General features: G+C 69.4%; 3 protein-coding genes across 3 annotated transcripts; 1 reads left to right on the top strand and 2 right to left on the bottom strand.

Moving 5' to 3' along the window:
* Window positions 1-586: 586 nt before the first annotated feature.
* Window positions 587-11,189, bottom strand: ERBB2 (erb-b2 receptor tyrosine kinase 2). The gene is made up of 26 exons (XM_054176790.1): window positions 11,045-11,189; window positions 8,351-8,502; window positions 8,077-8,263; window positions 7,647-7,784; window positions 7,471-7,539; window positions 6,865-6,977; window positions 6,646-6,787; window positions 6,329-6,445; window positions 6,015-6,141; window positions 5,845-5,918; window positions 5,669-5,759; window positions 5,333-5,532; window positions 5,089-5,221; window positions 4,892-4,982; window positions 4,645-4,805; window positions 4,512-4,559; window positions 4,124-4,262; window positions 3,483-3,605; window positions 3,297-3,395; window positions 3,029-3,214; window positions 2,794-2,949; window positions 2,631-2,706; window positions 2,388-2,534; window positions 2,187-2,284; window positions 1,591-1,761; window positions 587-1,419 (listed from the first exon to the last, which is right to left on the bottom strand). Exons 1-26 carry the CDS (start codon window positions 11,115-11,117, stop codon window positions 715-717), a joined length of 3,816 nt encoding a protein of 1,271 aa, XP_054032765.1. The 5' UTR covers window positions 11,118-11,189; the 3' UTR covers window positions 587-714.
* Window positions 11,190-12,441: 1,252 nt separating this feature from the next.
* On the top strand, window positions 12,442-16,264 carry PGAP3 (post-GPI attachment to proteins phospholipase 3). Its single transcript, XM_054176762.1, has 8 exons — window positions 12,442-12,661; window positions 13,330-13,427; window positions 13,516-13,668; window positions 14,497-14,559; window positions 14,703-14,764; window positions 14,859-14,995; window positions 15,111-15,315; window positions 15,890-16,264. The coding sequence occupies exons 1-8, from the start codon at window positions 12,463-12,465 to the stop codon at window positions 15,951-15,953; spliced, it is 981 nt and encodes a 326-aa protein (XP_054032737.1). The 5' UTR covers window positions 12,442-12,462; the 3' UTR covers window positions 15,954-16,264.
* A 1,022-nt stretch (window positions 16,265-17,286) lies between these two features.
* PNMT (phenylethanolamine N-methyltransferase) lies at window positions 17,287-20,056 on the bottom strand. The gene is made up of 3 exons (XM_054176770.1): window positions 19,865-20,056; window positions 18,993-19,200; window positions 17,287-17,732 (listed from the first exon to the last, which is right to left on the bottom strand). The coding sequence occupies exons 1-3, from the start codon at window positions 20,016-20,018 to the stop codon at window positions 17,297-17,299; spliced, it is 798 nt and encodes a 265-aa protein (XP_054032745.1). The 5' UTR covers window positions 20,019-20,056; the 3' UTR covers window positions 17,287-17,296.
* Between the last annotated feature and the right edge of the window lie 1,593 nt (window positions 20,057-21,649).

Genomic DNA, 21,649 nt, shown 5'->3' on the forward strand with positions numbered 1-21,649 from the left:
CAGCTTGCCCAGCAGCACAGTGTCCAGCTGGGGCTGGAAGCTCTCCAGAGAAGGAAACTCCACAACCTCTGTGGGCAGCCTGCTGCAGGCCTCTGCCACCCTCACAGCCACGACCTTGGCCCTCGTGCTGGGGCCAGGACAGTGCCCAGGAGCCAGAGCTGGCTGCCCTGGGGCCAGGCCGAGGAGAGAAGCACACAGACCAAGGGAGTATCAAAAAAACCAACCATGTACAGTTATCAAATATACATCAGGGGGCTTCAGAAGGCTCCGGGAGGAGCTGGGGCACAGCCCAGCCTCCCTCTGCTCTCAGTGCAAGTCCGTGAGTCCCGGCGCTGCGCTGGCGCCGGGGGAGGAGGGTGGCAGTGGTGGCCGTGGCCATGGGATGAGCCAGAGCAGGACAGCCCCGGGGAGGTGGCTGAGCAGCTGCCGAGATGACCTCACGGTGCCCTGCTCCAGGCTGAGCTGCTCCTGCTCGCGGTCTGCACCGTCCGGCCCAGCCTGGCTTGGGGGCCGCCGGCGCCCCCCCGGCACAGAGGGTGACCCCTGCCCGTCCCCACGCTGCTGGCCCACAGCGTCCTGGGCTCTCCCTGGCCGCTGCCAGCCCTTGGCACCGCAGGCAGAGGGCGCAGCCTCCGGCCTGGCCACTCACTGTCCCTCCCCGAGCTGCCTCGGCGAAGTTGAGGGGGGGGGTCTGTCTGTCCGCGACCCCCAGCCCTACACCACGGCGTCCTCGGGGCCAGCCAGCCCCAGGTACTCGGGGTTCTCGGCCGTGGGCGTCGTGCCAGGGCCACCCTCGGGGCTGGCAGCCTTCAGGGGGTCCTGGTTCCAGTAGTAAGGGTTGTCGAAAGCCTGGCTGAAGGGGGCAGGCGGCCCGGGGGGTGCCAGGTACTCGGGGTTCTCCACGGCGTGGGTGAAGGAGCCTGGGCAGGGGTGCTTGGCCTCCTTGATCAGCCCGTTCTTGCCCTGGTGCCCCTTGGGCTTGTCCGGGGGGGATGGGGGCGGGCAGGGCTGCCGGGGCGAGGGGCACTGCTCCCCGGCCTGGTTCACGTACTCTGCAGGGGGCAGGGGCACGTTGGGGACCACCGCGGCCAGCCTGGGTGCCGGCGCAGTTGGGCAGCCCCCAGGGAGGCTGCACAGGCTCCTACCTGGCACGGGGGGGTGGGCTGCTGGGGGGGTGAAGCTCTCAGGGTCCGGGCTCTCGCTCTCCTCGGCCACCAGCCCGGTGGGGTCCTCGCTGTACCGCGGCAGGGTGCTGGGCTCCCGCCCCGAGGGGCTCTGCAGGGCCACCTTGGCCACGCTGTCCCCCTCGGGCACCTCTGGCACGGAGCTCTCTGGCCCCTCCCCCAGGCCCTGCGGGGGGAAGGGGAAGGCAGCCAAGCCCTCGCCCTCCTCCACGTCCGCCGGGGTCTCCACTGTGCTCTGGGGGCAGAACGGACACAGCGTTGGGCACTCGCAGCCCGCACCGGGGACCCTCCCCCGGTGCCCGCAGCCGGGCGGCACGGAAGGGACTTTACATCTCACACACCCCCGGGCGGGGGCGGTGCCAAGGCGGGGGGAGGCTCCCAGCCGGGTCCCCCCCATCCCACCTACCCGCGTGGAGGAGATGCGGCTGCGGTAGGTGGTGGAGGTCTCGGCGCTGAAGAAGCCCTGGTGAGGGACCAGGTACTCCTCGGCGTCCACCAGGTCGTCCATGTCCTCCTCGTCCAGCAGGGCCCGGTAGAAAGTGCTGTCCATGGAGCTGGGCAGCCCGACCATGTCGTTCTGGAGGGGGAGGGGGAAGGAATGAGGGCAGTGCCCACACTGGGGAGGGGCACAGGACCCAGGGAGAAGACTGAGAGGGGATTTGATCAATGCCTGCCAGTATCAGAGGGCTGGGGGGCAGCAGGGACGGGGCAGGCTCTGCACCCTGGGACAGGAGAAGGGGCAGTGGATGGAAACTGCAGCACAGGAGGTTCCACCTCAGCAGGAGGAGGAACTTCTCCACCGTGAGGCTCACAGAGCCCTGGAGCAGGCTGCCCAGAGAGGTCTCCTCTGGAGCCTTCCCAGACCCCTCCGGCTGCGGTGCTGTGTGACCTGTGCTGGATTCTCTGCTCCTGCTCTGGCAGAGGGGTTTGGACTCGATCTCAGGAGGTCCCTTCCCACCCCTAAGATCCTGTGCTGCTGGGACCCACGGGGGAGCCACCCACCTGGATGACCACGAAGCGCTGGGGGTCCCTGGCCATGCGGGAGAACTCGGTCACCAGCTCCCGGAACTTGGGCCGGCACTCGGAGTCGATCATCCAGCCTGGGGCAGAAGCGACGGGGAGGGGAGGGAAGCCGTCAGGGCCGAGGTGGCAGCGCCACCACGCCCCCTCCCCAGGCCCTTGTGCCCTTCCCTTCCCCCGTACATTTCACCATGATCATGTAGACGTCGATGGTGCAGATGGGAGGCTGCGGCAGCCTCTCGCCCTTCTCCAGCAGGTCAGGGATCTCCCGCGCCGGGATCCCGTCGTAGGGCTTGGCCCCAAAGGTCATCAGCTCCCACACGGTGACACCTGGAGGCCGGAGGGGGACACACACACACACGGGGGTGGTGCTGAGCCCCACCTCGGGCCGCCGAGGTGCCCAGGGATGTGCCCACCCGCACCTACCGTAGCTCCAGACGTCGCTCTGGTGGGTGAAGCGCCGGCGCAGGATGGACTCCAGAGCCATCCACTTGATGGGCACCTGGGGCAGGGGCAGAGAGGTGTGAGCGGGGCCGGGGCGTGGGGGTGGCGCTGGCTGTCCCCCAGCACTGTCCCCCCGGGCCCCCACCTTGCCCCCATCGGCGTGGTACTCGGTCTCATCGATGTCCAGCAGCCGTGCCAGCCCGAAGTCGGTGATCTTGACGTGGTTTGGGCTCTTGACCAGGACGTTGCGAGCCGCCAGGTCCCGGTGCACCAGCCTCACCTCCTCCAGGTAGCTCATCCCCTGCGGGTGGCACCTCTCAGCTCGTCCCCCAGGGCCTGCAGGGCCGCCCCCAGCCCGGGTGCCGCCCTCCCTGCCCTACCTTGGCGATCTGCACACACCAGTTGAGCAGGTCCTGGGAGCCGATGTGGTCCTTGTTCTCCCGCACATAGTCCAGCAGGCAGCCGTAGGGCATCAGCTGCGTCACCAGCTGCACCGTGGAGGTCAGGCAGATGCCCAGCAGCCTGGACACGTAGGGGCTGCCCACCCCTGCCATCACGTAGGCCTCCTGTGGGGCAGGGTTGGGGGGGGGACGGTCAAGGCGGGCGAGGGGCTGCCCGCTGGCCCCCTGGCACCGCTGGCACACTCACGTCCAGGATCTCCTTGTTGGCCTTGGGCGATGTGTTCTCCCGCAGCACCTTGATGGCCACCGGGATCTTCACGCTCTCCCCATCGGGGATCCAGATGCCCTGGGGAGGGGGGAGGGGGGTGAGGGGGTGCAGAGCAGGGAGCGCGCTGGTGCCCCAGCCCCCTGCTGGCACCCAACTGGCCCTCACCTTATAGACAGTGCCGAAAGCGCCGGAGCCCAGGACCTTCACCTTCTTCAGCTCTGTCTCCTTGAGGATCCTCATCTGGGCTTGGTTGGGGAGGGCTCCGCTGGGGGTCAGTGGCTCCACCAGCTGCAGGGCACAGACAGAACCACAGAAGGGTCAGGGTTGGAAGGGACCTCAAGGCTCAGCCAGTTCCAAACCCTCTGCCATGGGCAGGGACACCTCACACTACAGCAGGTTGCTCACAGCCACCTCCAGCCTGGCCCTAAAACCCCCCAGGGATGAGGATGAGGCTTCCACCACCTCCCTGGGCAGCCTGTGCCAGTCTCTCACCACCCTCATGGGGAAGAGCTTCTTCCTGACATCCAATCTCCATCTGCCCATTTCTATTTCTGTCCCATCCCCCCAGTCCTATCCCTCCCTGCCACCCTCAAAAGTCCCTCCCCAGCTTTCTTGGAGCCCCCTTCAGAGCCTGGAAGGCCACAAGAAGGTCTCCTGGGAGCCTTCTCCTCTCCAGACTGAACAGCCCCAACTCTCTCAGTTGAGGGGTGAGAAGGGTCAGCCTCTTGGCACCTGCCTGGCACTGGGAGGGGTCTGTGCTGTGTCCCCCCGAGCCCTGGGAGGGTGGCAGGTGCCAGTGTGCCCACCTCAGTCTCCTGCAGCAGGCGCCTCATGGTGTGCTTCCGCTCCTGCTGCCGCCGGCGCTTGACGCAGACCACGGTGCTGAGCAGCAGGACCACGACCAGCAGAGCCCCAACCACGCCAGCAATGATGGAGGTGGCCTGGCTGTGGCACAGGAGGGGACAGCGTTGGGGAGGTGGTGACACAGCAGGGCTCAGGTTGGAAGGCAGCCGAGAGCTCAGCTACTCCAAACCCCCTGCCGCGGGGGCAGGGACCCCTCTCAGCTAGGCTTGGTGGCTCAAGGCCTCATCCAACCCGGCTTTGAACACCTCCAGGTCAGATGAGGTGGGGAGGGGGCAGAGCTGGAGGAGCCCCTGAGGCACCCAGGGTGGCACAGGGTACCCACACTCCTACCTTGGCTTCTGGTCCACCGGGCAGCCGTCCTCGTCCCGGATGGTACACCTGGGGGCACAACGTGCAGCGGCCGCCTGGTCAGCAGCCCCCTGCCTGCGCCCACCCAGACTCTCCCTCCCACTCCCTGACTCACGAGTGGGTGCAGTTGGTGGGGCAGAGCTGGCAGATGCCATCTTCATCGGGGTACTTCCAGACTGGCACGAAGGAGGCGTCAGCCTTCACCCCGCTGGGGCAGCGCCGCACGCACTGCTGCGCGTCCTTGTAGTGGGCACAAGCCACGCACTGGTCTGCCTCCTGTGGGGGGGTGAGGGGCTGTGTGAGGCACCCTGGCACCTCTGGGCACCCCCCTGACCCCCTCCCCGTGTCCTCCCCGCCCTCACCGATCCGAAGCAGGTCTCGGTGCCGTTCTGGGGCTGGCACTCGGGGTGGCAGGGCAGGCACCGCGTGCCGTTGGCGTGCTCCCGGACGGCTCTGCCGGGGCAAAGGGAGGCGTTGGGTGGGGGCAGGCTGCCGGACCCCTCCCCCACAGCGGGTGGGGGGCAGGGTTCTGCCCACCCCGGGGCTTGCTGCCGCTCACCCATCCAGGAGGTTGCAGGAGGCGACGCACTCCTGGCCGCGCAGGAACCGCTCGCAGGCCACGCACTGGGTGGGGCCGGGCCCCCAGCAGTGCCCCTGGGCACAGAGGTGGAAGCAAACCAGCCCCTCGCTCTCTGCGGGGGGGGGGGAAGGGAGCAATGAGGGCTGGGGGGGGTGGGGGGAGGTCTACCGGCTCCCCCCCGCCCCCTACCCCCCAGCCCCACCCGCCGTGGCCGCTTGCTCACCGCACTGCTCGGGGGGTTTGTTGTGGGCCTGGAAGAGTCTCTGGCGAGGGTGGCGAAAGATGCTGCCCCATGGCACCTTCTGCAGGAAGCAGAGCTGGGGGTTGTGGTGCACCAGGACCATCCCACTGCTGATCTCCTGCAGGGCACGGAGCCCCAGCGCCCGCACCGCCAGGTCCCGCAGCGTCAGGGAGTAGGCACCGCTGCCAAGACAGTGCCAGGTCAGCAGCGTGGACCCCTCCCCCGCCACCCCCACCCCGTCCTCCTTCACCCCCACCCCATGCTCCCTCACCCCCACTCTGTCCACGTCCCCTCCCCCAGGCCCCCATCCCTGCTCACTTGTGCAGCACTCGCCCCCGGATCACACGCAGGTTTTGGAAGACCCCCAGGTCCTGCAGGTCAGGAGGCCAAGCAGCGATGTAGAGGAAGCCTGTGGGGAGCCAAGGGCTGTGTCACCACCCTGTGCCCCCCCAGCCCTACATCTGAGCCCCCCACCCAACGCCCCTGGCTCTCACCTGTCAGCTCCTCCAGGCTCTCGAAGATCCGCAGCAGTTTGGGGTCCAGGGGTGGGGTGGTGGTGTTAGGGTCCCTGCCAGGGGTAGGAGGGAAGTTGAGGCTTGGGGGGGGGGGAGGGGGTCCTGGTGGGGGTGGCAGTGGCTGTGGGGTGGGGGCAGAGGGCACTTACCCCTCAAAGGTCTCTGGCAGGAAGGCCAAGCTGCCGAAGATCTTGGTGCAGCCACTGAAGTGCTGGATGTTGGAGGCGTTCACGGCGCGGACGCCCTTGAGGAAATCCACTCCCAGCCCATAGCACACTGGGGTGGGGGGAGCACAGCAAGGCTTGGGGTGCTCTGCTGGGACCCCCCCCAACTCCCTCCCCAAACCCACTCACCGCTCCTGCCCCTGCCAGCCTTGGAGGGACACCCCCAAGGCACCGCCAGCCCCCACCGCGCACCCCCGGAGAGCCTCCCCTGCCCCGGGTGCCGGTGGGGAGCTGCTCACCCTCCGGGCAGGGCTTGCTGCACTTCTCACACTTCTGGACGTTGTTGACTGTCACCTCCTGGCTGTTCTGGGGGCACACCAGGGTGCAGGACCCCACCTCGGTGGCAAGGTAGTTGTCTGGGGAGGGGGTGGGCAGAGAGGGGAAGCTCAGCACCGCGGGTAGCTCCTCACCGCCTCACCAAACGCTTCGGGTTGGAAGGGACCTTCAAGATCCTCCAGCTCCAACCCCCCTGGCGCGGGCAGGGACACCTCCCATCAGCCCGGGCTGCCCACAGGCCCAGCCCAAGCAGCCCCCCCCGCAGCGGTGTGGTACCCACAGGGGCACTGGCTGACGCAGCTGGCACCGAAGGTGTAGCGCCCGTCGCGGTTGGGCACCGACTCGAAGGTGTCTGAGTTGTAGATGACGAGGGGGGGGCAGTGCAGCTCGCAGATCCCGCTCCGGTTGAAGTTCAGGCACGCCTTGAGGTGGGGCACAAGCGGTGTGAGACCCTGGTAGGACCTCCCCCGGGTGCCTGGTGCCCCCTCCCGGTGCTCACCAGGCAGTCGGAGTGCTTGGGGCCGGTGCAGCCGGCGGCACACTGCTCGTGGCAGCAGTCCGTGGGCTTCTTGCCCTTGCAGCGTGGGCAGCCGTGGCAGATGCTGTTGGTCACTGCCCGGGGAGAGGGTGAAGATAGGGACACAGTAGGGACGGGGATGTGGGGGTCCCCAGGATGAGGAGCTGGGGAGTAGGTGGGTTCCCAGGGTAAGGAAGGGGGGGAGAGGGTCCTGGGGTGGGGATTTGGGTGCCAAGTGGGGGCAGTGGGGCAGGGATTTGTGGGGCCAAATGGGGAACCCCAGAGCAGGGCTCTGGGGGTGTAAGAAGAGGCCACCCAGGGCAGGCATTTTAGGCATGTCTGGGGCAGGGGTTTGGGTGCCAAGCAGAGGTCAAAAGGGGAAGGGATTTGGGGGGGACAAGCAGGGGATCTCCAGGGCAGGGATTCTGGGGTGCTGGGAGGGGAGCAAGAGGAGGGGGCAGCCGCTCTCAGGTGGCAAACAGGGGGCAGCGGGGCAGGGACACAGAATTCCCAGGGATTTTTGGAAGGGCCTGTGGGGGGCGCAGCTCTGGGGGTCCCCAAGTGGGGGGCTGTGGGCTCCATACTCACAGGTCTGGCAGTCCTGTGGCTCCTCACCCCAGCAGTGCCCCTCGGCACACAGCGCCCGGCAGTCCGGACCTGCGCCAGGGGGAAGCCGTCAGTGGGCAGTGCCACCGGGGTGGGGGGCTGGAAACCCCCCCAAGACCCCCTTGTCCCCCCTCCCTGGGCAGGGTTGGGGCGCTCACAGCTGCGGGTGCGGGTGCTCTCCACTTGGACGTGGGCACGGAGCTCGTTGTAGCGGTGGAAGATGTCCGACCAGAGGATGGTCTCCTGGAAGCAGAGCTGGGGGTTCCTCTCGATGCGCACCCCCCCCTTCAGGATCTCTGCGTGGGGAAAGGGGGACGGGGAGGGGGGGGGGGGTCAGCATGGGCGTGAGGAGGGGGTCCTGAAATCCCCTGAGGACTCCCAGACATGAGCAGGGACCTGGAGCCTCACGGGGACGCCCCCAGCCACAGGCAGGGACATAAAGCTCCAGGCAGGGACTAAGCAGAGGCAGCAACTCTGTGTCCCCACCCCAGGCAGGACCCCGCAGCTTCCAGCTCCGTCAGCAGCAGCCCACAGCCCTAAGCCACCCCCAGGCCAGGAACGACCACCGCGGGGGAGGGGGTCCCTGACCTGTGAGGTGCCGCATGCCCAGCTGGCGCAGCCCTGTGGTGCCATCGGGGCTAGCGTTGCCCACCACGGCCAGGGCATAGCGCTCCTGGAAGAGCTGCGTGCCGCGGATGATGCGCAGGTTCTGCAGCTCCAGCTGCCTCACTTGGTTCTCCGCGATCAGCACATAGCCTTGCACCTCCTTGATGTCCTGGGGAGGGGGTGGGCAGGGGTGAGAGACCAGCCCAGACCCTCAGGCTGTCCCTCCCGAGGTGTGTGTCCCCCCAACCCTGCATACCTTGAGGAAGGAGGTGTCAGCGTCGGGGGGCAGGTAGGTGAGCTCCAGGTTGCCCTGCACCACCTGGCAGCCCTGGTAGAGATGCCTCAGGGTCTCGTAGTGGCTCTCGGGGCTGGAGGGATGCAGCAGCTTCATGTCGGTCCCCGTGCAGACTGTGGGGGAACAGAGTTGGGGAGGGGGCGAGCTCAGAGAGGGTCCCCAACCTGTCCTCGCCCCCGCAGCAAACCGAGCAGGGTCCGGCGGTGGCCGTTTTATCTGCGGGGCTGCTCCCAACAGCTTCCGATGAGCTTCCTGCATCGCCGCTCTCGGCACGGCGGCTCCCGCCTTGGCACCGAGCCCCGGGCACCCCGCACGGGGCACAGCCGGGGGCTGATGTCACTCCCGTGCCCACAGCGGGCGGCGGGAGCCAAGCTGGGACCCACCCGGCTCGGCCGTGCGGTGCCGGGGGCCGCAGCGGGGGCCAGGGGCAGGAATGCGCTGCCCACGCCGGAGCGGGGGGGGCCGCGGCCAGACAAGCTCCGATTGTTGCGCGGCGATGGCTGCCAGGGCTCGGCCGGCCCCGTCCCGAGGGGGGCTGCTGGCCGAGGGCGTTGGGGTGGGCGAGGGGGCGCAGGGGGCGGGAGGGGGAGGGGGGTCGCAGGAGCCCGCCCGGGGCTCCGGGCCGGGCAGGTGAGTCACGGGCATGGGTGGCACGGTGCCCCCGGCCGCCCGCTCCGGGCTGGAACTGCCTTTTCAGGTCGGGCGTGTTTGGGGAGCAGCGGTGACGCAGGGCTGGCGGGCACGGCCCAGCCCCGGCGCGCCCGCGGCCCCCGGCACCCTGCCGCCGCACCGGGACCAGCCCCCCCCGCGCACCAGCCTGGCTCCGGCGTCGACCTCGCCACCGGCACAACACAGCCCCGGCGCTGCCCCCAGTGCCACCAGCCCCGGGCTGCCACCAGCCCCTCTCCCTGGGCACAGGGCAGGGGGGGAGGGCATCGAGGCACACGGGGGCTGAGCGGCCGCGCCGTGCCCTCTGCCCAGGGCAGGGGGTTGGTGTCGCAGTGCTTGGCTGCGGGGGGCTGCCGGCTGCGCAGAGGCTGAGTGACAGCCCCGGGTGCTGGCAGCTGCCTTCGCGGCCTCATGGCCAGGGGACGAGGCTGGCAGCCACCTCCTCCGGGCCGCAGAGCCAGGGATACCACCCTGGGCACTGCCAGGGAGGGGGAAACCCCCCGAAATCTGGGGTTCAGCTCTCCCCCCACCTCGGTGGCCTCAGCTGTGCAGTGGGAGGGTCCCCTCAGGAGGCAACTGTGCCGTGGCCGTGGGCAGACAAAGCTCAAGGTTTGCCCTCAGATGCCCTGCAACGCGGGCAGAGGATGCCACAGGCTTTGCCAGGGCGAAGGGCAGCAGGATGGGCAAGTGGCATCAGCAGGGCCAGATCCTGGTGGGATCCCAGCTCTGTGCCATGGGCTTTGGCTCTGCCTGCTCCTCCGGGTCCCCGGCTGGGCACCGGGAAGGGCAGGCAGTGGCTCACTCCGGCGGGCAGTGCCACCACGGGTCGCCAAAGCCCATCGGCTGCGTGCCCATGGGGCTGCCCCGGCTGCAGCGCTCCCGAGCTGGGGCTGCTGGTCCTCCCCTTCAGCCAGGACATGGCTCCAGCCCCGGGCATGGGTTTGGGGCTGTGGGGAGACACCAGCCTGCAGCCGGGCACTCTCCTGGCACAGACCCTCCCAGCAGGGTGAGCTGTGGGGTGCCACAAATGGAGGGCACCCAGCGACCCCCCCGCCCCATCTCTGCACCAGCAGGCAGTGGGGTCAAACCCTGCTGGTCACTTCTGGGGCTACTCATGCGCATCCGGGGGGGGGTGTCCACCAGCCCTGTCCCCTGACGTCCCCTATGTCCCCACTCCCTTTCAGCCCCACCGAAGCCTCGGGACCGGCGGGGCTCCTGCCCGGGCTGTTCCCGCTCCCTCCCCGGTTGCTCTCCCGGGCTGGGCAGGGTGCGGCACGTCGAGAATGTGGATGGGAGCGACGGGGACGCACCCACCCACCCACCCACCGCTCCGTGGGGCACCGCTCCCTGCCCTGCTCCCCAACACCTCCTCGGGAATGGAACCCCGGCAAGTTCGAGGGTCACCTCCCGTCCCCGCTTCCCCGGACGTGGCCGCAGCCACGGAGGGGGGAGGGGGGGGGGTCCCCGTTCGGGGCGGTACCGGTTTCCCCGAACTCCTCCCGGGGCAGCAGGGACGGGGCTCGTCCCGCCCCGGGTAGGACGGGGCACAGCGGGCAAAGCAGCCCAGTCCGACCAGCGCCTCCCAGTTTGGCCCCCAGCCCCGCAGGGACGATCGCCGTGCAGGGGGACACCGGGGACGTGCTGCCTGCGGCGGGAAGAACCGAGGGAGCACCGGGAAGGGACTAGTCGCGGGGGGGGACTGGGGGGGAGAGGGAAACGGACGGTTCCGTCACTTTCAACCGAGCAGCCCCCAAGCACACTGGACCCTGCAGCCCGGTGCTCACCCCCCCCCCCGCCGGCGTCCTCCCGGTGCCCCCCGGTGCCGGTCGCCCCCGTGCAAAACTTTGTGCAAAGTCCTGCCGCCGCCGAAAGGACGCTCCCGCGGCCCGGTGTCCTCCCGGTCCCGTGTGTGTGTTTGTGTCCTTTCCCCCCAACCCGCCTCCCTCGGCTCCCAGTGTCCCCCGGTCCCGGTTTGCTCGCACCCACCTTCGGCGGCGGCTGCGGGGCAGAGGGCGGCAAGCAGGAGCCCGGCGCAGAGGCAGGGTCCGGCCGGGATCATGGTGCTCAGCGCGGGCCGCGGCCCATGGTCCCGCCGGTCGCTCCGGGAAAGTTTGCGGTGCGGAGCCGCCGCCTCCCGCCGCTCCCGGGCTCCGCCTCGCGGGGCCGCGCCGCGCTCCCGGCCCCGGCCCCGGGCGAGGGCGCGCCGCACACAAACCGCCCCCCCTCCTCAAATCCCCACGCCTCTCTTTGCGTGCTCCCGCCGCCCCTGCGCGCTCCCGTCAAACCAGACCCTTCCCCATCCACCGGGAGCACCGGGACACCGATCCCTGCTGCGGATTTGGGGTTGCACCGGTTGCACCCTCCCGGGTTTCCCCAGCACGGTGCCGGTGCTCCCCTGACCCGGGGTCCTGCCGCTGCACCGGGGCTGCGCTGTGTGGTCTCTTGGAACAGAGGGTACAGTCCCAGGGGGTGGGGGGGCAGGCCTGGGCAGCGAGGGTCAGTTCTGGGGTCCAGGACAGCCCTGGGGTGCAGGGACAGCCTGGAAGCATTCGATGGGTCCCCAGTGAGGTGTCCCAGGACTGGTGATTGTCCTCCTCCCCCAGGCACCTTCATCTACTGCCTTGGATGCAGAGTGGAGCCTGGGACAGGAGGTCCCCTGCAAGCATCACAGCTCATGATGGGGACCCCACGCACTCGCAGCCCCACCTGGACGCCCCCTGGCCGAGCAGGTTGGGGCACCGTGGCCCGGAGCAGCCACACTGCAGGGCCAGGATGGGATCCCTGCACGGAGCTGGATCTCTCGCCGCGTCCCCATGTGCCACCTCCTCCTGTGCTCCCGGACAGCCACCGTGGCCACCTGCACCCCCACCGCAGGGGAGCCGGTTGGGCTGGAGAGGGGGACCCCAGTTCTTGGGGGGCCAGGACCCTCATCTGTGGGGATGGGAACAAGGAGCCAGCTCGTCACCATCACCCTAAGACAAGACGGCAGCCGCCTCGTGGAGGGCACAGCGGGTCCAAGGGCACCACATCCCCGCTCCTGTTCCCAGCTACTGGCACCCACAGCAGGGTGCCCACTTCGGGGTCTTCGTCCCGCGGTCCCGCACGGCTGAGGCTTGCACAGCCCACCCCGAGGCGGAGGCACACCGTGGCCTGGTGCTGCCGGGCACTGCTCTGGCCCCGAGCTCCACGAGCCGCCGGGCTCCCCGCACGGAACCCCGGGGCCCGGCAGCTCCCCGGGCCACGCCGTACACTAGGGGGGGGATATATCCCATGAGCCCCGCGGCCGGGGGACTGTATCCCAGCATCCCCGCGGGAGGCGGAGGCGCTATATCCCATGATGCCCCGCAACGCCCCCGTTTCCGGTGCGGGCCGGAAGGGGCGGGACTAAGCCGGGCCGGGCGGCGATGGCGGCCGGCGGCGCGGCGCGGACCGCGCTGCTGCTGCTGCTTGGAGCAGCAGCGGCGCCGGTCCCGGCCCGGGGCTCGCAAGGGGACCGGGAGCCGCTGTACCGCGAGTGCCTGAGCCGCTGCGAGCGGCAGAACTGCTCGGGGGCGGCGCTGAAGCACTTCCGCGCTCGCCAACCGCTCTACATGGGCCTGACAGGTACCGCCCCCGCCCCGAGCCCATTGGCTGCCGGGCCGGGCCCCGCCTCCATTACCGGCGAGTCCCTCCCCCAGTAGGACCACGCCCCTCCCCAGGGCCCCGCCTCCGCGCCGGGGAGGGACCGGAGCGGGAGGCGCTGGGCTGGAGGCGGCGGTGCCAGCCTGGGGGGCACTGGGGCCGCCCGTGGCCAGGCTCGGCGGTGCTGGGCTGCACCGGGAGGCACTGAGCCATGCTGGTTCTGTGCTGGGGGGCGCTGTACCATGCTGGGGCAGTGTCGGTGGGCACTGGGCCGTGCTCAGGGCTGTTAGGGCCACTCCGGGGTCATGCAGGGAGGCACTGGGTCGTGTCGCTGGGTGCTGGGCTGTGCCACTGAGCCGCCCTGGGGACCGCTGGACTTTGCTGGGGAAGCTGCTGTCCTCTGCTGGGCCATGCTGGGAATCACCGGGCTGTACCGGAGGCTGCTGGGCCGTAGCGCTGCGAGGGAGGTCTGGGTGCACGGTGCTCCCCCAGCCACGCAGGGCAGGGGATGTAACCCAGGGGCACCCACCTGAGCTGGAGCCTGGCACTCCCAGCGCCCATCATGCTCCAGACTAGGTGGGACCGGGTGGCGGGAGGTCACTCAGCGGTCAGGGCAAGCCCCCTCCCACCGCTGCTGCCCCCTGCCGCAGGCTGGAGCTGCCGAGACGACTGCAAGTACGACTGCATGTGGCGGACGGTGCGGCTCTACCTGCAGGGGGGCCACAGAGTGCCCCAGTTCCACGGCAAGGTCAGCACCGGGAGGGCTGGGGAGGGTGGGTGGGAGGTTAGGTCAGGGTCCCCCCTCCATCCCCTGACGCTGCCCTTGTCCCCTGCAGTGGCCCTTCCGGCGCTTCCTCTGCTTCCAGGAGCCGGCCTCAGCCTTTGCCTCCTTCCTCAACGGCCTGGCCAGCTTCGTCATGCTGCTGCGCTACAAGGCCGCCGTGCCCCCGGCCTCCCCCATGTACCACACCTGCGTCGCCTTCGCCTGGGTGAGCCTCGGCCCCCCGCCCCCCGCCCCCCCCTTCCTGGCCCCTTCCCTTCCATATCCCCTCCTGCTTCCTTCCCTACTCCCCTCCCCTCTTCCCCTCCTGCTGCCCTTCCCCTCTTCCCCTCCTGCTGCCCCTCCCCTCTTCCCCTCCCCTCTTCCCCTCCCCTCTTCCCCTCCCCTCTTCCCCTCCCCTCTTCCCCTCCCCTCTTCCCCTCCCCTCTTCCCCTCCCCTCTTCCCCTCCCCTCTTCCCCTCCCCTCTTCCCCTCCCCTCTTCCCTCCCCTCTTCCCCTCCCCTCTTCCCCTCCCCTCTTCCCCTCCCCTCTTCCCCTCCCCTCTTCCCCTCCCCTCTTCCCCTCCCCTCTTCCCCTCCCCTCTTCCCCTCCCCTCTTCCCCTCCCCTCTTCCCCTCCCCTCTTCCCCTCCCCTCTTCCCCTCCCCTCTTCCCCTCCTGCTGCCCTTCCCCTCCTGCTGCCCTTCCCCTCCTGCAGCCCTTCCCCTCCTGCAGCCCTTCCCCTCCTGCTGCCCTTCCCCTCCTGCTGCCCTTCCCCTCTTCCCCTCCTGCTGCCCTTCCCCTCTTCCCCTCCTGCTGCCCTTCCCCTCTTCCCCTCCTGCTGCCCTTCCCCTCTTCCCCTCCTGCTGCCCTTCCCCTCTTCCCCTCCTGCTTCCCCCCAGTTCATTTCTTTTCCCTGCTCCTTTCCTTCCCTCATCTTCCCCAACAAGTCCAACAAGCTGCTGAGAGGGGGACCATGACCCAGTGCCCAGCTGGCACTTCCAGGGGGGGTGATGCCCCCCAGCCTTGTCCCCTCCCCTCACCCCCCCTCCCCCCCAGGTCTCCTTGAACGCCTGGTTCTGGTCCACCGTCTTCCACACTCGGGACACAGCTGTGACAGAGGTGAGCAGCGCCCCCCCGGGGCCGGCCTTGGGCACCTTCTGCCCCCCGAGCTGCCGCTGCTGAGCCCCACGGGGGGGCGTGGGGGGTGCCAGGGGAGCTGGCAGCCTGGCTCAGGCAGCCCTGACCCCCCCTACCCCCCCCAGAAGCTGGACTACTTCTGTGCTTCGGCCGTGGTGCTGCACTCTGTGTACCTCTGCTGCGTCAGGTGAGGCTCTGCCCGGGGCGGGGGCCTGGCCACGCTGCTGCTGCCTGCCCCCTCACCCTCCTCCTCCTCCTCCTCCTCCTCCTCACCCCTGCAGGACTCTGGGGCTGCAGCGTCCAGCCTTAATCAGCATCTTCAGGGCCTTCCTCCTCCTCTTCCTCGCCTGCCACATCTCCTACCTGACCCTGGTCCGCTTCGACTACGGCTACAACATGGCAGCCAACGCCGGCATCGGTGAGGCCGGCACCGGGCTGGCCGCCCGGGGCGGGGCGGGGGAGGGGCGGGGGCCGCGCCCGGGGCCGGGGCCGCCCTCCGGCGCCCCTCCCCCAGCCATCCCCTCCGTGCTCAGGGCTGCTGAACCTGGCCTGGTGGCTGCGCTGGTGCCTGCGGAACCGCCCGCGCCTGCCCCACGTCTGGAAGTGTGCGGCGGTGGTGCTGCTGCTGCAGGCCCTGGCGCTGCTGGAGCTGCTCGACTTCCCCCCCCTCTTCTGGGTGCTGGATGCCCATGCCCTCTGGCACATTGGCACCATCCCCCTCAACGTCCTCTTCTACAGGTCAGTCCCCCCACACCTGTCCCCTGCTCGAGTAAGGGGGCTGGGCACAACAGACTGCGGGGGGCTGGGTGCCCTCCTGGCACAGGCTCAGGGGGCTGGGTGCCCTTCCCCTCCTGGCACAGGCTCAGGGGGCTGGGTGCCCTCCTGGCACAGGCTCAGGGGGCTGGGTGCCCTCCTCCTCCTGGCACAGGCTCAGGGGGCTGGGTGCCCTCCCCTGTTGAAATTGGGGTGCTAAGATTCCCCCCCCCCCCCGCTTTGGTCCCTGGGGATGCTCAGTGCTCTCCTCTATTGCCCATGGGGTGCTGGAGCCCATGGGACCCATAGTGCCCCCTCCCCCTTGAAATCAGGGTGCTGGGGACCCCCTTCTTGCCTGGGGGGGGTGCTGGGAGGGACCCCACAGATGCTGCCCAGAGCCCTGGGGCCAGGCTGTGTTTTGGGGGGGCAGGGAGAGGGAGAAGATGTTTGGGGCTCCCCCAGTCCCTCACCTCCCCACCTAGCACTGAGAGCCAGAGGGGATGGGGTCCCCCCAAGGCCAGGGACCCCCTCCCCCAGCTCCCACCTCTGTCCCCCCCAGTTTCCTGATGGATGACAGCCTCTACCTCCTGAAGGCCAACTCTGACCTCTTCAAAGTGGACTAGAGCTGCTGGGGGGGGGAGCACAGCCCCCTGCCTGCCCCCCCCCGGGGTCCTGCCCTGCCCTGTGCCAAGTGACCCCCCAGGCCCCTCCCCCCCCGCCCGTGGCCTCCTTCCCCCAGTTGCCTTCTGAGGTTTCTTGCTCCCTGGACCCTCCCCCCTCGACTCTTTGCCCCCCCTCTCCTCTCCCTGGGGCGGGGGGCTGCTTGCACAGGGGGCTCAGTGCAGCTGAACCTCCCCCCCAGTGCCCCCCAGTGATGAACTGGGAGCTGTGAAGCCTGCAGTAGCCACGAGGTGGCTGCTGGAGCCTGTGGGGCCGGGGGGGGGTGGGGGTGGGGAGGGGGCTGTGTGCAGTGGGGGGGATTGGGGAGGGGGCTGTGTGCAGTGGGGGGGGGTGGGAGGGGGGCTGTGTGCAGTGTGGGGGGGGTCTCTCTCAGACCTGCTGGCTGCTGGCTGGCTTTGGCAGGGGTGGGGGTGGAATGTGTGGGGCTGGAGCGGTGCCTTGGGGCTGGGGGGGGTGCCCCCCACCTCTGCCAGAGGGGCTGTGCCCCACCCCCCCCTCCCCAAACCTGGGGATGCAGCCCCTCCCCCCTTCCCCCCCGAGTGTGTTGTGGGGTGAATAAAGCTGAGTTCAACCTCCACCCTGTCTGGCTGTGCCCCCCTGTGCCCCATCCCTGCCCCCCTGGCACCCTCTGCTCCCCCCAATGCTGCCCAGGGTGCCCCCACCCCCTGTCTGCCTTCCCTGCCCCCCCACCTCTCCCACTCTGCCCCATTCCAGCTGTTGGCACCCCGTGGTGCCCCCCCTGTCCTGCAGCCCCTTTAACCCCCTCAGTGTGCCCCCAGTCTCCTTGGTGCACCCCAAATCCCCTCCCTGTGCCCCCAGACCCCCTTCATGTGCCCCCCAAGACTGCTCAGTGTGCTCCAACAGCCCCAAATCCCCTCCATGGATCCCCCAACTCCCCCCCCCCGACCCCCAGCATGCCCTGAACCCCCTCAATGTGCCCCCAACCCTCTTGGTGCCCCCCAGATCCCTTCACTGTGCCCCCTTGGTGTGCCCCAAAACCTGCTCCGTGTGCCCCGTGCCCCCTCGATGGACCCCCAAACATCCTCCTTGTCCTGGCACCCCTCCACACCACCCCCCTGCAGCCTCCCCTCTGGCCCCTTCCCACCCCACCCCCCCAAACCTCGGGGTGCCCCCTCCCCAGGGCCGCCCCCTCCTCCCCTCGGCGGTGCCAGGCTGGGTGGTGCAGCTTGGGCTTTATTGGGGGCGCAGCGGGGCTGGGGCGGCCGGGGGGCCACAAACGCGGGGCTGGGGGCTCGGGGGGCGGATCCGGGGGGGCCGGGGTCCCTCAGGCCTCCAGAGGCTTCTGGGCATGGACGAAGAAGACTCCATCGACGTCATCGACGGCGGTGCGGAGCGCGGGGGGCATGGCGTAGGAGCGGAAGTCGCGCAGGGCGAAGCTGGCATCGGCCAGGGCGGCTCGGACGTCGTCCTCCGCCAGCGGCACCACGGGCAGCCGAGCGGCCCCCGCCAGGTAGAAGGACTCCCCCAGCGCCCCCAGCAGCAGCAGGTGCCCCCCCGGGCGCAGCAGCGTGCCCACGTGTGCCAGGGCGCGGGCGAAGGCGGCGTGGTCGGGGCTGACGGCCTCCAGGCAGAAGGCAGAGAGCAGGGCATCGGCCGGCGGGCACAGGGGAGCCCCCAGGGGGTGCGGCTGGTGCACGTCGATGGGCAGGATGCGCCGCAGCCGTGCCCGCAGCCGCCGCTGCTTCTCCTGCCAGGGCTCCCTGCGGGCAGCCGGGGGTCAGCGGGGGGCAGGATCGCCCCGCACGGACCGCGGGCACCAGCCTGGCACCCGCTGGGGATGGATGGGGGGGAGGGGAACCTGGGCAGCAACGGGGGTGGGATCCCATAGGGAGGGACCTGACATCTGCGGGGACACAGGGCTGGGATCCTGCGGGGATCGACCCAGCGTCTGCAGGGACCCAGGGCTGGGATCCTGCGGGGATCGACCCAGCGTCTGCAGGGACACAGGGCTGGGATCCTGCGGGGATCGACCCAGCGTCTGCAGGGACACAGGGAGGGGATCCTGTGGGGATCGACCCAGCGTCTGCAGGGACACAGGGAGGGGATCCTGCGGGGATCGACCCAGCGTCTGCAGGGACACAGGGAGGGGATCCTGCGGGGATCGACCCAGCGTCTGCAGGGACACAAGGAGGGGATCCTGCGGGGATCGACCCAGCGTCTGCAGGGACACAGGGCTGGGATCCTGTGGGGATCGACCCAGCGTCTGCAGGGACACAGGGAGGGGATCCTGTGGGGATCGACCCAGCGTCTGCAGGGACACAGGGCTGGGATCCTGCGGGGATCGACCCAGCGTCTGCAGGGACACAGGGCTGGGATCCTGTGGGGATCGACCCAGCGTCTGCAGGGACACAGGGAGGGGATCCTGTGGGGATCGACCCAGCGTCTGCAGGGACAGAGGGCCAGGATTTCACGGGATCCGGGACCAGCTCCCGCAGGGATCAGCCCAGCAGCCACAGGGATGTGTGGCTGTGATCCCACGAGGCGTGGGGGACACAACGCCACGGGGATCAGCTCTGCAGCCCCGGGATCAAGGGGCTGTGATCCCACGGGACCTGGGGACAAGCTGCTGCAGGGACCGGACCAGCCGCACCCACCCCCTGTGTCCCTCCGTGTCCCCCACGACCCGCTGTGTCCTCCCATGTCCCACTGTGTGCACCCCATGTCCCACCACGTCCCGCCGTGGTCCCCGTGCCCCTCGGTGTCGGCCCCATGTCCCTCCGTGCCCCCCGTGCCCCCCGTGCCCCGCTCTGTGTCCCCGCCGTGTCCCGGGGTGTCCCGCCGTGCCCCCCGCCGTGTCCCGGGGTGTCCCGCCGTGCCCCCCGCCGTGTCCCGGGGTGTCCCGCCATGTCCCCGCCGTGTCCCGGGGTGTCCCGCCGTGCCCCCCGCCGTGTCCCGGGGTGTCCCGCCATGTCCCCGCCGTGTCCCGGGGTGTCCCGCCGTGCCCCCCGCCGTGCCCCTACCCGCGCCCCTCGATCTTGCAGACGTGCCGGATGAAAGGGCTCCAGTCGAAGGTGCCAGGCTCGCCCCGCGCCCAGCGCCGCAGCTCCTCCCGGTTCACCGCCAGGTAGTCGGTGGCCACAATCTCCTCGAAGTGGTCGCAGGCGCTCAGCAGCTGGTAGATGGTGGGGCCGGAGCCCACGTCCACGAGCGTGCGGCCGTGGATCTCCCCTGCAGAGGGGGAGCAGGACGTAAGGGGGGAGGGGGAGGGTGTCCCACCCAGAGCCTGGGGGTGGCAGAAACCAAGGGGGTCCCAGCACGGGATGGGGATCAGAGTGGGAGCGGCCATGGGATGGGGAGAGGATGGGAACGGGAGTGGGATGAGGATTGGGAAGGGCTTGGAGAGGGGAAAAGAATGGGAATGGGGCTGGGGAGTGGGATAGGGCTTGGAAAGGGGAAAGGGTGGGATTGGGACTGGGGTCCGGGGTGGGGCTGGGAAGGGTTTGGAAGAGGGAGGGGATGGGAATGGGACTGGGGAGTGGGATGAGGATTGGGAAGGACGTGGAAAGGGGAAAGGATGGGAATGGGGCCTGGGATGGGGCTGGGAAAAGCTTGGAATGGGGAGCAGATGGGAATGGGACTGGGGAGTGGGATGGGGAAGGGTTTGGAAGGGGGAGCAGATGGGAATGGGACTGGGGAGTGGGATGGGGAAGGGTTTGGAGCGGGGAGCAGATGGGAATGGGACTGGGGAGTGGGATGGGGAAGGGTTTGGAGCGGGCAGCAGGCAGGGTGGGTGCCCAGCTGCTCTCCCTGCTCGTTCCTCAGCTTCCCCATCCCACGGCAAGATTCTGGGGGGGGGGGGGGATAAGGGGGGGTGTGGGGGTCTTCCCCTCACCGCTGGCAAAGGTCTCAGCCAAGCATCGCAGCTTCCAGGGCACCACGAAGTCCTCGGAGGAGAAGTCGGCGCGGGGGGGCAGGTAGTTGTTGTGCAGGTATGCGGCGGGGTCGAAGCGTTCGTAGCCCTCCCGCAGCGCTGCCAGGCGGCTCATGGCGAGGGGCTGCGCCGCGGCCGCTGGCCACCCACCCCCCAAAACCTGCCTTATATCCTCAGCTGGCTCCAAGGCGGGGGGGAGGTGGGGTGGTGAGAGCCCGGGATGAGCAATGGCCCTGCCTGGCGCGGGGGGGATGCTGCCCATCCATCCTGGCTAACCAGGTTAGTGCCAGCGCCCCGGGGCTGGGGGATGTGGCTGGGTGCCAGCGCTGCGGCCCCGGCGCTGGGCTGCCCTCCCCCCGCTGGCGGGGGGTGGGGGGGAGGAAGGAGAAAGGATCCAGGAATTTGGGACCCAGGAATTTGGGACCCAGGAATTGGGGACCCAGGAATCTGGGACCCAGGAATTGGGGACCCAGGAACTGGGCATCCAGTCCAGGGTTTTGCACCCCCTCCTCCCCACATATCCAGCTGTGAGCCCCCTCCATGGCCTGCCCTGGCAGTGGGGATGCTCAGGAGTGTCCCATGGGATAGGATGGGATGGGAAAGTGTTGGGATGGGGCTGGGAAGGGAATGGGATGAGGATTGAGGTGGGCATTGGGATGGGAAGGGGTTGAAATGGGGAGAAGATGGGGAGGGGCTGGGATTGGAATGGGGAGAGGATGAGGCTGGGATGGGGGTTGGGAAGGGAAGGGAAGGGGAAGGATGAGGCTGGGGAGTAGGATTGGGATGGGGATTGGGAAGGGTTTGGAATGGGATCCATTTTATCTCTCCCTGATGCCTCTGTCACCAGTGAGCTGAGTGTGCTGGAGCTCAGCCCAGCCCAGCCCCTGGCACCATCAGCCCTGCCAGCTCCCAGTGTGCCCATCTCCCTGCAGCAAGGGGCAGGATGGGACCCCTCTGTGGTGCTGGGGAGAGGGCTGGGGCTCAACGACCCCAAATCCTATCTGTGCCAGAGCTGCAGGTGGGCAAAGGTGGTGGTGGGGAGCAGTGACAGGCAGGGAGAAATGGGACAGGGCTGGGCACAGGGCCTGGCAGCGGCCCAGGGACAGCAGGATCCAGCTGGGTGGGAACAGCTAATCTGGGCACTGGCACTGGCACTGTCCGGGCCCCTGGCACGGGCTGGGCTGGCACTGGGGGGGTTATGTAAGCAGAAGGTTCCCACCTCCCCTGGGCCCACACAAGATCCCCTCTCAACTCCTGGCTCCCTCCTGCCGCCCCCCCATGCCTCAGCTTCCCCCACTCCCCACCGAGGTCCCTCCCTAAATCTAGCCCCTCCCCCAGGCTACGCTGGCGACCTGGGAGCCCCCTCCCCACATCAGCGCCGCGGTGCCAGGCTGAGCAGTTTATTGCCGTACAAAACCCCTCCATTTGTACAACCCCACGGAGGGACCCTCCCCAGCCCCCCACCCCTCCACAACCCCCTCTTAGAGTCCAGTCTGACCCCGGCGCGGGGGTCTCGGCGCTCCCCATCCTCCTGTCTCCTTCTCCGTGCCAGGAAAACAGAGTCGTGCCCGTGGCTGGAGCTGCCAAGAGCGCCCCCAGGCCGCTGGCACCTCGTCCCCGCCGGCCTCCCCACCGCCCGCTGTGGGCTGGGGTCCCGGGCGTGTGGGATCCCACCCCTCACTTGTCCCCCACCCTCCCGAGCTGCCTCTTCGGGGGTGGCCGAGTGGATTCAGGCATCCAGGTCCC

This window comes from Dryobates pubescens, chromosome 36 (assembly GCF_014839835.1).
Source record: "Dryobates pubescens isolate bDryPub1 chromosome 36, bDryPub1.pri, whole genome shotgun sequence".
Classification (NCBI taxonomy): Eukaryota; Metazoa; Chordata; class Aves; order Piciformes; family Picidae; genus Dryobates; species Dryobates pubescens.